The sequence below is a fragment of the Caretta caretta genome, chromosome 7 (assembly GCF_965140235.1).
Source record: "Caretta caretta isolate rCarCar2 chromosome 7, rCarCar1.hap1, whole genome shotgun sequence".
Classification (NCBI taxonomy): domain Eukaryota; kingdom Metazoa; phylum Chordata; order Testudines; family Cheloniidae; genus Caretta; species Caretta caretta.
The window spans coordinates 72,541,743-72,557,407 of record NC_134212.1 but is presented as its reverse complement, the minus strand read 5'-3'; the positions used below and the strand labels follow the sequence as shown (position 1 = coordinate 72,557,407).

The 15,665-nt window shown below is 39.2% G+C and overlaps 1 protein-coding gene across 9 annotated transcripts in view; it reads left to right on the top strand.

Moving 5' to 3' along the window:
• Positions 1-9,144, top strand: part of PARG (poly(ADP-ribose) glycohydrolase) — a 128,738-nt gene extending 119,594 nt beyond the window's left edge. For 7 of the 9 annotated variants that reach the window (XM_048858637.2, XM_048858636.2, XM_048858635.2 and 4 more), the window contains 2 exons: positions 4,490-4,618; positions 5,535-9,144. In XM_048858637.2, coding sequence (XP_048714594.2) covers positions 4,490-4,618; positions 5,535-5,695 — 290 coding nt within the window. In that variant the 3' untranslated portion in view covers positions 5,696-9,144. Of the gene's footprint in view, positions 1-4,489; positions 4,619-5,534 lie in introns of those variants that run through there. The other 2 variants (XR_007357751.2, XR_007357754.2) reach the window with 2 other exon arrangements.
• The last annotated feature ends 6,521 nt before the right edge of the window (positions 9,145-15,665 follow it).

Here is a 15,665-nt window from a genome sequence, read left to right as displayed (position 1 = left end):
AGCAGGTTTTGCTGCAGTTACTGTGTTGAGAATACAGATCAGAATATACAAATGTATCCTCTAACCCAAGGGTTCTCATACTTCATTGCACCACGACCCCCTTCTGACAACAAAAATTACTTCACCACCCCAGGAGCGGGGACTGAAACCTGAGCCCGCCTAAGCCTCACTGCCCGGGGGGTGAGGGCAAAGCCTGAGCCCACCACTCTGGGTGTGGGGGGCAAAGCTGAAGCTCAAGGGTTTCAGCCCCATGCAGGGGCCCTGCAACCTGAGTCCTGCCACCGAGAGCTGAAGCCCTCGGGCTTTGGCTTCGGCCCTGGGTAGTGGGGCTCGGGCCTCAGCCCTGGGCCACAGCAAGTCTAAGACAGCACTGATGACCCCATTCAAAGGGGGTCGTGACCCACTTTGGGGTCCTGACCCACAGTTTAAGAACCACTGCTCTAACCTTATGCTGTGCTTCCATCAGATATTATAAACTTTGGGGCTGATCCACTGAAATGGGTGGAAAGACGTCAACTAGATTTGGATCAGGCTCTAACCGGGGTTTGGCTATGTCAGTACTTGGTTGGTAGAATTAGGGAACAGCTAGGTGCTGCACAAGAGGTATTATGATTCAGCATGTGACTTTTTTTTTCCTGAGTCAGTGCTGATACGATACTTGAAGGGTTAAAACAGCCTTTTTGAATAAAACATGGGGCAAAACTAAGAACTTGACCAACTTCTGATCATTTAAAATCCCATGATTCTCTTCCTGAGAATTGAAGTGGGTAATTCCTGGCCAAATTCAAACTACTTATTACGTTCTGCCTGGGCAAATTCCCTATATGATTTCAAGTGCAAAAGATATTTTCTCCGCTTGTCCTCAAATGTTATATACCATTGTTTGCACTATGAAATTTGGGAATGGTTTCATCCCAGTAGTAGCTCAGTTTTTAGTGGTGGAGAAAAGTCTGTCGGGTAAAGTTTGTAAAGAGCTTTAGGATCCTTTGTGATGGAAGGAATTACATACATGTAAGATTATCAATGTCATCTGTAGTTTTCATGAACTAAAAGAAACTGATATTATAGATTTTACAGGCTGTCTTAAATCTGACAATATATGGCAGTGAGAAAGCAACTTTAGAAATGAAGAATTTGTGTACTGATATGACATTTGGGGCTATATTTTGTATATGTATTTTTATAACCCTTTTTAGTATGGTGTTGACCAGTGTTTTTATTTGTGTTCAGAAATGCAAAGATTCAAGTTTGAGATATGAATTCATTTTCACAGATTAAAAAAGCAAAATAGTCTTCATCTCCAAATGTTCTACCAAGAGATTCTGCTAGGGTGACCAGACGTCCCAATTTTATAGGGACAGTCCCAATTTTTGGGTCTTTTTCTTATATAGGGTCCTATTACCCCCCACCCCTTGTCCTGATTTTTCACACTTGCTGTCTCGTCACCCTAGATTCTGCAGATGTTTCAGGAGAACTTGGTTATTTTATATATATATTTTTTAAAAAGTACATTTGTTCTAGAAGCCTTAATCACACTCCAGCATGATTGTGTGTCACGCATTAAAGAAAAGCTATTGTATTGAAAATACAGTCTGAATCAAGGTCACAGTGAATGACCTGAGAACGCAACAAACTGCAGTATAAAGAAAGAAAATTATTCCTGATTATAAATAGAGGAATGCTATGTTGGCTAAATAAGACTTTTTGAAGTAGATTTCAGCTTGTTTGTGACTGTTTTCAATGATCTTAAGCTATGAGCATAGATATTTTGAATATTTAAAAGGTGAGTTTATCTGGCTGTGTACACACATGTGGTAATGTCTGTCTGTCTATCAGCTAGAGATACAACTGAGCTACAAAGTTTGGATCCACATCCATAAACCTTCCCAAAGATTGGGGTGCTTGGAGGCAAGGTTTTGATTTGGATTAATTTCTACTTTGTATCAAATGTGATCAGCCTGAGGTGAGGCTATAACGGATTTAAAGTCACCACAGAATTGGCTGTTTATAGAAATGCCCCTTTTTTGTCTCCTTCAAAAAATTCTGCTTTAGTATTGTGAAGTGGGCTTTGTTTGTTTGTTTTTTCTGAATTGCACTGTATGTATGTACTGGAAAAGGTTAAGGATATGCATACACTTATCCTGTGGATCTCTGACTTACTACAGTCTAACAGCCATAGTCATCAGTGTTGTTCCCATGTCCTCTAAATTTCTTTGCACTAGAGCTGTTTGGCCTCTACAGTCTTTTCTATAGTTCCATGAAGTATATCTGCCCTTAATTCTGTAGATTCCTACTGGAACACTTTATCCAGGCCAACTTAGTTTTTTCTTTAGAAAAATCGAATAGTATATCATAATCCTATATTGCAGTACTGCCAAAAGGTTCCATTTAGGATTCATGGTTCCATTGTGCTAATTTGGGGGGAATAATCTGAAGTGATGCTTCTTGTACAGAAAGGAATTCTTTCCTGATTGTTTTAAAATATTTACCCAGTTTTCTGGTATGTTCAAGTTAAAAGGGAGGAGCAAGGTCTGAGATAACTAAAATAAATGCTAAATGTTCAGTATCGTCATAGTGTTACGAAAATGTATTTTAATGGGGTATGTTATTTGTGATTACATGAGAGACAAGGTACTTCTCAACTACCTAGATCACTGTTTTTATAAAAACTTCTCTAACCTGAAAAAATCTGTTCAAAAAACTAAAGTGAGAAACCAAAGGGAGGTTTTTTCCATTAGCTTCAAAGGACATTGGACTAGGCCCTAATAGAGGTGAGGGAAGGGAAAGGGAAGGGTTGTATGGCGGGAAGTCTGACTGAAGCCACTGCTGTTTGTTCCTCGCTTTCATGAGTGCCAAATTTACAGACTTTTAGCAATTAAAAGTAAAAACTCGGGTGGAAAGCAATTTGCAGAGTACCTTCTCATGCTCCTAGTGCAATGCGCATTTGCATAGTTCATTTGGCCTAAATGTGAAGATTCATTAGATTCAGTTCTCCTATGCAGGTTAGTTCATTAGGCCCTTTATAAAACAGAACTACTGAAGTGTTACCAAATCCACAGGCTGCTGGTTCAATATTTTAATTAAAATATCATCCCCAAATTGAGATTGATTGTGTATGTGATGAGTGTAATGAATAATTTAGTTCTGGGTTTAAAAGGGCCCTTTGATTAAAGAGCATAGTATGTTAAATTTGTCCTCCTAGCTGAACAATGAACACCTTACTAGTGTGCTTTGCCCTGCCAGGTGTGACTGCAAGGACAATTCCCTATGTCATATTTTTGTTTAAAATAAAATTCTTCACCACCTTCTACCTGGTGAGTATAGAGTAGATAATATCCCTGACGGACATTGTGAATGGAAAGATTAGCATTCAGACAAGTATATCTCTAGAGACGAGAAATAATGGTAACCCTCCATAGATTCAGCAGTTGATCGAGATCCATCGTTTGGAACATTGTAAGGCTGATTGAGCTAAACGTGATTAAATAATACATAAAGTGCCTATCACGCTACTTGCTAAGTATGGTTCCTTAACATGAATACTTACACATTTTACTCTTCGGAAGAAAGTAGTCTCCCTATTTTCCATATGAAAAAAACGGAGACAGGGAGACTAAGTAGTATAACATACCCAAGCTCATAGAGGGAGCCTGTGTCAGAGCAGTGGAGGCAGCGTCATCCAGTGGGTAAAATATAAAACTGGGACTTCGGAAACTTGGGTTATATTCCATGCTCTCCCACTGACTCTCTAGGGGTCACATAAGCCCCCTTTATTCATGCTGAGCAGTAGTTTACTAGGCTAGATTGGCAATCTGCATTGAGTAAAGGACAGTGTGTATCTGCACTGGCTGAGGGATTCACATTTGGTCCCTGCTTCCCCCGTGTTCTTGGGGGAAGGAATCTATACTAACCCTTTTCCTGGCATAGTTTACACTCGGATGTGCCAGGTTTTATGTTGGGTGAGGAGCGAAGGCTCCATCCACTCCCTGCCCACCTGAATGGTTGTTGCTCTGCACTTATCTGGCTTTGTGACCCACAACGCAGACAGCTCACACAAGGGAGGGGGGGATGCTCTCTTAATCCACAGTGCAGGAACATTAGCCAGTTTATAATTGAGTCCTACTTGAATAGACCCATTTACTTCAAGGGAACTACTTGAAAATCAAGATACAACTTGATGTAAGAGGACAGAATCTGGCCTATTGTGTACTTAACTGCTCTGAGCTTCAGTTTCTGGTTGTTTTTTGTTTTAAGTGGAATGATACTTGCAGTTTTTCAAAAAGTGGGCTTTAAGATCTCCAGATGAAGAATACCATGTGGTGTGATTATTAGTTGTGAAAGCTCCCAACCTTAAATTTAGACCACAAATTACTCTACTTCTATAATAAATTGTCTTATTCTATATTTACCTGTGTTCTGTGTTCTCTCTCCCTTTTTAAAAAAAATTATTTATGTATTTATTTATTTATGTATTTATTTTTTGCTGCAGCCTTAATACAAATCCTTGCAGCTGCGGAGGCTGGGCGAGATGTGGTTTATTTTACCTTTGGAGATGCTGAGCTGATGAGGGATATTTACAACATGCACACCTTTCTCACTGAGAAGGGCCAAACTGTTGGTAAGCATAAAACAATCTCTCTCCACTGTGAAATATAAAGAGGAATAAATCCCTCTCCAGTGTGAAAGTTGAACAGTAAGAAATGTAGACACTAGGATCATAAAAGTGCTGAATTTAAGTGAAGAAAACCTCAGCATTACAGATCTATGCAAGAAGCTATTCCTGAAAAAGTGGTAGATAATAAACATGTGCCATCATATTAGTTAGTTTATGGTAACTGAAGGCCTGCCAGAGCTCTAAATAGAATTTGAAATGCTTTTCTGTCTTTAAAAAAAAATAGGACCCACATTTTTGTTCCTCGTACTATTCTGGTATGGTATTATGAGCCCTATGCTACAAGCCCTGATGCACCTAAGTAGCTGGATTTGAAGTCATTCAGACTCTTTGAGTCCCAATGGCAATACAGGAGAAGCTACATTCATTGCCCTGCTGATAGTAGTACCTCTAACTTCTTTGTGGGAAACAGAACTCTAAATTTAGGTCTTTCCAAATCAGTTGAAAAAATAATCCATTCTGTAATGGTTTTGTTGTTTAAAATTATAAAGTGTATATACATACAGTTACTGTGACACTCCTAGCACAGAGTTCAGGTAGTTTTTTTTGCAATCAGTTGTGTAAGCAATGGATTTTGTGCAAGGAACTGAGAAGTTGAGTGGGACCCAAAGCCTTGTTTTCAACTAGCTAGCAAACCACAGATTGACACAGTCCCTCTTGGTCTGCATTTCCAGCCTACACACTGAAATAAGAGCTGCTGCCCCTTCGCTTCCCCTAAACAATGTTCCTTGCCACTGAAATCCATGTAAATGCAGATCCTCTGGCCTGTACACAGTTGTTGATTGTGAATATATACATACTTATAGTATGATGCAGTAATTTTAGAATTACTTTATTAATTTTATTTCTTTTCATTTTCAAGGGGATGTTTACAGGCTGTTGCTCAGATATTATAATGAAGAATGCAGAAGCTGTTCTACTCCAGGACCAGATGTGAAGCTTTACCCTTTCCTATATAATACCCTTGAATCCTATGCAGATTCCACCGATGAAGATGAGAAAGGATTGGGCTTTGATGACTAAAATAAAAATTTATGAGGAGGATTTTTTTCCTCTCCTAATATATTGAATTGCTGGGTATAATATATGGACTGGCTTAACTTAATATCAATGTATATAATACTGCATTTGTAATCCTATAAACTCTCCTAACCTAAAACCAAACTTTCAGAGGTGAGATTTTCTGTTTATACAACGGAAACCCCATCCATCCACATATATAAAGGGTTTGTTTTGTAAATCCTATTTGCATGTCGTCTTGTTCATCGGCAGATTTTGGTCTATATTTGTTACCCTTTGGAATCAACAAATACCAGTTTATGTGAAAACTCTCTCTTTAAGAGCACCTATAAAATATACAGATTTCCAACATAAAATGATTACTAGTAAACCCACAGCCATGTAACTCATGGGCGTGATGTTAGGAAAGCCTGTAATTATCCATTTCATTGGAAATTCTAATAGTTCCAGTCCATCCCTGGAACTGCCATGGTACTTTTGCCTTTAATTTTCATTTATTAATTTCTGCAGCTTTAAAACTTCACAATTTTAAATATGTTTTAAATAAAAAGTAAAAGTTTAAAAACTGCAAGGATTCTGGGGAAGCAAAAATTAAAGCAGCACCCACAACTACTCTTCTGGTGTTGGCACTCTGAGGAGAGAAGAACAGGAAGTTAGACTGGGAAAGGGAAAAGAGGGGCTGAGTTATAAGGAAAAAAGAGAGAAAACATTAAAACTAGAGGAAGCAGAGGGAACAATTTCACATTGTTTACTTACATTCTTAAAAATTTGTAGTAGGTCCTAAGTATTATATAAAAACGGTGAACAAGTTCTTAAACATTCTGATGAATCTAAAATTACTCAGTTTGCTGCAGTGATTTGTAATATTGCTGGAATTCAGTTATTTGTTAGATTTACAACAGCATATCAATGATCCCCTACCTAGAATATATACAGATATACACATGTAGATGTGTATAAATGTGCACACAATAGAAATGAAATGAGGATATGATAATTACTTAGGCATCAGTGGGCAAGAAATCTTTCCATCCTACAAAAAAGAAAACATTAAAACAGCAACTGTTGGTGGGAGCTGTGCGCGCGCGTGCCATTTGAAGTATGGAAGAGATACCAGTGGAGGTATGTCACGTGAAGAAGTGTAGAAATTGTGCTATTACCATCTCCATGAGTCCAAAATGAATGCTGCTGCTGTACATTAAATAAAAAGTATGAATGAGTTTCAAGGCTTCAGGAACATAACTGTAGCATAACATCCCAGGAATGTATCCTGGCCAAACTCTATTGATTTCAGTGGAAGTTTTGCCTCTGGTAAGCAGTCTGCAATTTAGTCCCAAGGTGGAAAGTATGGCCTTCTCTCCAGTAGGCTTTTTTTGTCCAATCTCATTATTGCTGCTGCTGCTGCTACCAGTTAAGCTCCGCAGGTGGTAGTAATACTGAAAGCTGTAGAGTAGATAAAGCACTGTTGGCCACCAACGTTTTCAGCATGATGTCTGGTAGATCTCTGAGTGGGCTTAGACAACATGGTGCTTAAATACTGGTGCGCCTACATTAAAGCTCCTGCTGCTGCTCGTACTGTTGGAGCTGAACTAGTGGGGAATTTGGGACTTGAAAAAAGATTAGTGCAGACGCTCTGTAAAAACATCTTCACAGTTATGCTCATGGTTCAATTAGGAAAGATCACCATTCCTTGTAATTTAATACATTATGGCATAGGTGATTTAACCCTGCAATTCCCAACTGTTGTACTTTTGGTCCATCCAAATCCATTGAAGAGCAAATTGAAAAAGAAATCTCATAAAGAGACTTGGAATAGCATTTCAGAACCTTTACTTCGTTTATACCTGTGGCTTTAGAGCTAAAGGAAATGTCTGTTCCAGGAATTGCTCAGATTCTGACTATAAGAGGTTAATGCTCATAGTGAACTCTTATTCCAGGCATTTTGTTCTAAGGATCATGTTTTAGGATTTGACTCCAATGCATTGCTGATAATAAACACAACCTGATCATACATGTGTACAGAAAATTGAAGCTAAATGTCAAATCCTGTTCAGCTTACTACTTATAGCAAAGGTGAACAGGATTTGGCCTAAACAACTGGAAGAAAATACAGCAGCAAGTCCTGTAGTTGGGCATAACTTCCCCCTTTTTTAAATGAGTCTTATTGAAAACAAGCATTGTGTTCATCTTTGGGGAAAAAATCAGTTTTGTAGATCAAACTCTACCAAATGAATTTCTTGTCATTACCAGAAAGTCTACTTCAGCCATGAAAATGGAGAATATTTGTAACTATAAGATGATTTTCTCAAGTTCATTTTCTGACTGTACCATAGTGTATTCAATTCAAAGAATAAGATGTTGGTAGTATCAAGAATTTCCAGGACAACCCATGTGATCACATCTATGATTTTTTTTGTTTTGTTTTTTTCTTAAAATCCTGGAGAATTAAATAATGGTGGAGCAGAGAGAGCAACTTATTCAAGCTCAGTTCTTTTAATGTATGTTCCTCCATATATATATTCTTTGAAATTTAGTTAATAAATTCTCTGCTTTTTCACCTGTCCATACAGAATTCATTTAATTTATATATAGTCACCTGAAAAATTAGAAGTAATATCTCCTGTATCTTTATCTACTTGGTCTTTGAAGGGGGAATACTGTGAAGGCACTTGCAATGTAATGTTGAGTGCAGCATAAAGATTATATTTACTTATACAGACTCGAAGTAACATAGCACACGGTTAAGAAGTTGTTAAAAGCATTATATTCCCAGGCTCTTTCTAATCTGAGAGAAATTTTAAACTGTCCAGGACGTTCCATCAAAGCCAAAAGGATAACTTTGGGTCAGTGCAATATTCACTCTACATCTTAATTTCTTTCCCACCCAATCAGCATCATCCATACTTTCTGGAGCATACTATCTAGCCAGAGGCGCTTCTGTTGCTGAATTCAAAATATTGAGAAATGGAGAGTGCTGATGGACTAATCTTGCAGTCAGGGAAGCTAGAATTTTACTCTCCTAGAAACCTGTTTGTGGAATGCTCTATTCTCTTCATTCTTATAGGGGTGTTTGCTACATATGTTCAAATAAACAGAATTATTAAACTTCCTACCCTAACAATTGATTTATACTGTTTTAGCTGCAAAATAGAATGATCAATATGTAACAATGGTGGGCAGTCTATTAGATTGGAGTGTGGTCTTATAATCAGGTTAGGGGGACAGAGTGCCTCTGTTCACTTTACAGCTATTACACCTAAATACCTCGGTCAGGAGGTGCTTTTATCCAGTTATGTGTACCAATAGCTGAATATATTAATTTACGGATTGCTGAAATATTCTTGACACATTCTTAAACTTGCAGTTGATGCATCATATTTTGATTTTTTTGGATGCTAATGTTTACATGATTTTTGTAGGAATAAAATATAAAAAAAATCTGATGATCAGAACTTTGTCCTCTTCATTATTTACAATCGTGATGTATCATGTTAGGTAAATTTGAGATGGGTTGAGATTTCCAGTATGTTTACATTGTATAATATTGGCTATTTACCAAGGTAGTGTAACAGACTAAAAATAAATTGTAGCAAAGAGTAGTCCAGCTAAACCTTCTTTGCCTGTTGTGTGCTGTTGCTAAGCAGTGTTGATCAATTGCAGCATTTTTTAAAAAGAGGATTACTATAAATTTGAAGGATGAGCAAAGTGATTTTGTACAGGGGTCTAACTAATAAACTGTGTTAGTTTGCAAGTGCACATATAGTTGGCTATTAAATTCTTTAATTTCCATTGGCAAGCAATTAACAGTATTATGGTATTCACAACTTTGCTTTAAAACGAGTGTTGGAAATACTACAGTACCGTTAATTTAAAAAAAAAACTGAAAAAATTTAAACAACAAATGCTGTGTGTCCTATGCTTGCCCAATCAATTTGTAAAAGCACTTTGAGATTCCCACTAGATGAAAGCTCTGAGAACGAAATGATTATTGTAAAGTCATCATTTAAATGAATTTCAAAATCAATTTTCTTCATTAAAGAGGAATATATATATATATAAAATATTTTCTCATCAAGGCTTAAGTGTTTGATTATAAAATGCTTTAGATTTTAATCTAGCAGGCAACAACCATCCCTGCAGATCTTGTCTGTCTATCTAGAACTTGTTTTAAAATCTGCATCAATCAAGCCCAAATGTAATACTATTACATGTAGCTGTTCATCTAAATCTTACCCCAATGAATCAGTCTGGAATGAGGTCCAGTACATATAGGGAAGTTATTTCCTTATAGAGGTAGCAATGGAATCTTAGTTTTTATTGCTTACTTTTAAGAAGTGCTATGGCAGAAATAGGAATGTGATTCCAAATTAAAGCAGGAAGTAGCCAGCAAATCACAGCACCTGAAAAAGTGTTTGCTTATCTGGGTGATGAGGGATCACAGATTAAGCTTGCTGAAAGTGAATAACAATTTGCCTTTTAATTGAATGGTGAAATATTTTGCTGTAGCTTGTCTTCCTTAGATTCCTATTTTGCATATGTAAATATTCATGCAGAGCTGATCTTTTAAAACCAGATAACATCAAAGGGAGGTTGAAGTGGCTGCCCCTCAGTGGAGCTCCTACATCGGCAGGATGCTATCAATGGTTGCTCCTCTCTAGAATTGCCCCCTATTTCCTTGTTTATTTATGACCTTTTAAAAAAAGTAAATGCCATAGCCCGGAGGCCATGTGTATCAAATGCAACTCAAAGAAATTCACCCTTTCATTCATCATATTTTTATTAAAGGAAGCATCTGCTCTCTCTGATGGTAGCACTATTTGCATGATGACACAGCTAACCTGCAGTGGCAAACACTAACATGGAAAATCCACTGGTAGCTGAAAACTTGTTTTGTGTTTTTCTTTGGATGCATTGCTATTTTAAAAAAGAGCCTACCTTTTGAAAGCCCTCCACCTTCTCTCACCAGTTACCACTTGTGTCAATTCCCCCATACTGTGGTCTCCGTTTATCTGCAAGCACACATGACACAGTTCTGTCATTTTTCTTTTCTTTGAACACTTATTTTTTCTGCAAATGGCCACTAAAGCATATTATTGCTTGTGAATGTCAAATATTATTTACTCCAGCTTTCTAACTGCAGCATGCTAGTGGAGATCACCTGGATCTGATTGGTGTTGGCCATCCAATTAAAAAACAGAATGGATTACTAGATTGATAGCTGCCGCAGGCCATTGGGCCCTAGATAATCCATGACTGGCTGGGAGAAATATGCTGTAAACATTAGAAGGGCATGTACTAATGAGAGAAGGAACTCTTCCACTCTGCTCCTGCAACATCTTAAGACCTAAAGTAGCCACCACTCCCTGTCACAGAGTGGTGTAATGCTATGGTACCCTGGGGCAGCAGCCTTGGGAAGTAAGGTCAGCTAATTCTTAATAGAAATTAAGATTCCGAGAAAGGAATTTATGTAAATGGCACTGGGGACTAACCTGAGTTGCAAGGTCTGCTTTCCCATGGATTTAGTCAGGTTTTGACTCTTGCTTAAATGCAAGCCTCCAGTTTCCTATTTAATGTCTCTGTCGTTATTCATAGGAACCTCAGGCAAACAGATTTTACAACTGCCAACATTTACACTCCAAGTGTTTTTCCATTTCACAGATCTTTGCTTGGGCCTTGGAATGGGGTTAAGGATGGAGTTATGCAGACGCTGGGACACCAACAAGCTGCAATAAACACTTTCATGTTTACCAGCTTAATGTTTTATCACCCCAAAACAGACAAGCTCTAATACTTGCTATGAATATCTGTAGTAAAATGTTTCAAAAATGTTTATAACAGCATTTTCCACCCGATATTATCTGGCATGTTTAACAGGATTAAAAACATCCATAAAACCTTAGAAGGCTATCAGCTGTATCTGTCTGAAGGTTCGCAAACTATAAACTGTGTACTTGTTTTGTGATTAATGGTATTTCATACTCCTTTATCACTGTGTAAGTGAGTGTGACCTGGAAGCTATGTAGGAGGTGTGTCTCACTGATAACTCCATTACAGTAACACATCAATTTCTGGTTAACTGAGCTGTCAGCTGGAGATACAAAACTATGTGGTTCTGCTAAGTGACACTTGGTACACGGTTAAAGGAAGCTATCGTATGTTCTAAGCATACTTGATAGGTTCTTAGACACACAACGATCATTAACATCCGTGGCTGCTTGGTGTCAGTGGGGATAGACGTTAGATCTATTCCAAAAGCTAAACGACCCCACGCGGTTAGCAGTACTGGGTATATGGTCTACAGCTGATCAGTTGTAAATCCATCTAGTAGAGGGCAGTAGTTCCTATATAAAATAACCATTTCATTGTATCTTTTGCTAACCTGAATTTACTACCTGGCTCTCTTTAAAGTTGTCTATATTCTCTAAATCTTATTCTCTAAATGCATTTTAGAAATCCCACCTGTCCTATCTACCAGACAGACAAGGGATTTAATTTCAAAAACAGATTACGAAAAAGAATGACAACACTAGTCTAATCTACAAAACTCCTGCCCCAGTATTGTCCCTACCATGGATGGAACAAATTAAAGGGAAAACTGGACTGTAAAATAAGAGAGATTTAGTTATCTAGTGATTTATCTCCTTTCAGGCTCACCATTCCAACAATCAAGTTTTTAGAGCCGTGAAACCAAAAGGGAGGGCTCCCATAACTACGAAAAGAAGATAGAAAAGAAGATCCTGAATGACAAAGGTGACTGAGGCACCACAGTGCATGGCACCCTTCTATCACAGGTGGCATCTTCTGAAGCCTGTACCCCTCACCCCTCACTGTTCCTGTAGTGCTTGGAGAACAGTGTAGATGTCCAAATAGCCACCTTGTTGATTTATTTGTATTTTCAGTGGTGCCTTTCTCTATCTTGTTCTCAGTTTGCTTCCCAGCAGGAGGCCCTGCCTAATGAACTAAAAAAACTACCCCTGAAGAGATGCCATCTACTATTTAGAAATTATTAGCATTGTGCCACTTACTATACAGAGAAGGATCACCAAAATGGCATCCTGCACTGAGAGAGACAAAGGCCCCATTCAGTGGCTGGAGACAGTGAAATAGAGACGGGTAAAGGGGTTGTCAAAAAGTCCACATTTACCAGGTATCAGCACACAGCATCATCTGAGATACTGCCATTTTTCACTATATTACAAACTGGGGGTGGTAATCATGTAGTAGCTCGGCACTGCTGTTCTAAAGACTTTTTTTGTAGATAGGGTGTTATAACTAATCACTTTCTTTTAATAATTCCTTAAAATGTTACCCTTAGACAAAAATTTCCCTGCTACACTCAGGCAAGACATAAAAAAGGTATGTCTACACAACAGCTGGGAGGTGTAATTCCCAGCTTGGGTAGACATATATGCAGTAGCTCTCCTGGAGCTAGCACGCTAAAAAGAGTGGTGTGCTCACAGCAGCCCAGACAATGGCTGAGGCTAGGCGCTTGAGTAAATACCCAAAGAGGTGGGCAGAATTGTACTCAAGCTGCTAGCTGAGCTGCTACTTGTGTTGCTGTGGCCAGACTGCCTGTTTTAGCACAGTAGCTTGAGCAAAGTTAGTGTGTATATGTCTACTGGAGCTGGGAATTACACTTCCAAGCAGCAGTGTGGACATACCCTAAAAGTCTGATACTTGCTATCCATCAACCTTCAAGGCCACCAGGAATTCTTAATTCACACAAGGAACAACTGTTTTACATCAGAATTAGTGGTGAGAAATTGAAACCTTCTGCAAATCAAGGTTATGTCCTTGTATAGGAGAAGAAGCATCTGGCCATCCAGCCACAGTTGTCCACCCAGAATCGTTATCTCCAAGACAGGGCCATACCAAGGAAGTGGAAAAGGGAAAGTTTGAATCTCCTCCACAGGTTCCAAATACATCACCACCTTTCTTTTCCACTCCTTTCCTGGGCCTGGAAAATTTAGGTGTTTCTTTTTTTTAAAAGTTTGTCAAATTATTAATAATACAATAAAAGTTTTCACGTGTTGCTGTAATGAAGTGAGTGTAGAGTTATGAACCAGAGTAACATCATCAATATGTCTAGATTTTAGCATGGGAATATACTGTAGTTGTATTCTCTGTCTGTGTGTTTAGATTTCTCTCCTCTATCTTCCATCTTTTGGTTTATTTCCAGAGCACCCTCTCCTTTATTGTCTAATATTCAAGGCTTTCAGAATTAAGTTGGTGTGTTGCTGACCTGTCTCCCCTCCAGGAAGGATTAAATGTGAAGCCCAAAGACTATTTCAAGGCACAGTTTATTCTTCAAAAACCAAAACTCAAAAAGTAACACAAACAAAGGTATTGCCCTGACTAAAATCAGCAGCAGAGGCTTAAAGGCCTTTCTTCTTACATCTCTCCCCACTGCTCCACAGTCTTCCTATCACCGGATGCTTCCCACAGCTCCCCCTTTAACAGAGTTCTTTCAGCTCTTTATAGAAATCATCCAGTCCCGTCCCAGCTTGGTTTTATAATCCGCTCTTGCTGGCCCAAATACCTGTTCTTAAAGGGAGTCTCTCTCTGAATGGGAGGAGTGGGCTCTTAGCCCTTAAAGGGGCAGACCACCTTGTTAGTGGGGATACACTTTAGGCAAGCTTTTTTTGCATTGTTGCCCATTTGCTAAGGTGTCCCTTCTCCACAAGGTGATCTTGATGTCAAAGAACAATACAGCAAAGTTCATATCCAACATATAGTGGCCTCCTTTGTAGGCTTCTTCAAGTGTTTGTATGAGCACCAAGATTAACAGACATTTCTACTCTAACGTGGCATTATCAGTTCTTGAATCAAAATGGCTCAGTTTACAGGTAAAAAATATAGCATTTTTCTCATTGTTATATCTACAAACACAAAACTGAGCTCTGGCCTGGAGATGCTCATTTTAGGACCCACAGGGGCAAAGGTAGTTGCAAGCCACCTGTGACAAAGTTCCTCCTCTACCTTGGTGGGTCTTGCGCTTATTGGTGGATTTGCTCGCCTTGGAGATTCACAGCAGCCCTCAGTTTGGCCATTTTTGTGAACCCACAGTCCAGGTCAACTCCTCCTGTATCTGATCAGGAGTTGGGAGGTTTGGGGGGAACCCAGGCCCACCCTCTACTCCGGGTTCCAGCCCAGGGCCCTGTGCAATGCAGCTGTCTAGAGTGCCTCCTGGAACAGCTGTGCGACAGCTGCAACTCCCTGGGCTACTTCCCCATGGCCTCCTCCTAACACCTTCTTTATCCTCACCATAGGACCTTCCTCCTGCTGCATGGTAATGCTTGTACACCTCAGTTCTCCAGCAGTACACCTTCTCACTGTCAGGTCCTCCTCACATGCGCACCACAAACTGAAGTGAGCTCCTTTTTAAACCCAGGTGCCCTGATTAGCCTGCCTTAATTGATTCTAGAAGCTTCTTGATTGGCTGCATTCTAATCAGCCTGTCTGCCTTAATTGTTTCCAGAAAGTTCCTGATTGTTCTGGAACCTTCCTTGTTACCTTACCCAGGGAAAAGGGACCTACTTAACCTGGGGCTAATATATCTGCCTTCTATCACTCTTCTGTAGACATCTGGCCCAACCCTGTCACACAGCTTAATGCTTCCCTACTCCGGACACTACTGGGGGATGGTTTGGGCCCCACCACAAGTGAGAGGAGTCTCTGCGCCAGCTACATCTACTTTAAGCCACACTAGGAGTCTTCGATGGTGCCCTTATTAGGGCTGCTTTGTTTGCTTGGCCTTACTTGAGCGGCACAGGCCATTACTGAAACAGAGTTCTTTTACCTTGAACATTTTCACTGGTAATAAATGTTCCTCAGGCTGAATTAGGCCCTTAGTGACACCTGTCTCATGCTCACTGTCTTTAATAGCTTTGCAGAGGTGTGGGAAAACAATTCTGTTGATGTACTAACTAGATGAGAAACCAGATTGTTCCCTCTTACCTGTATTGGCTCTTCA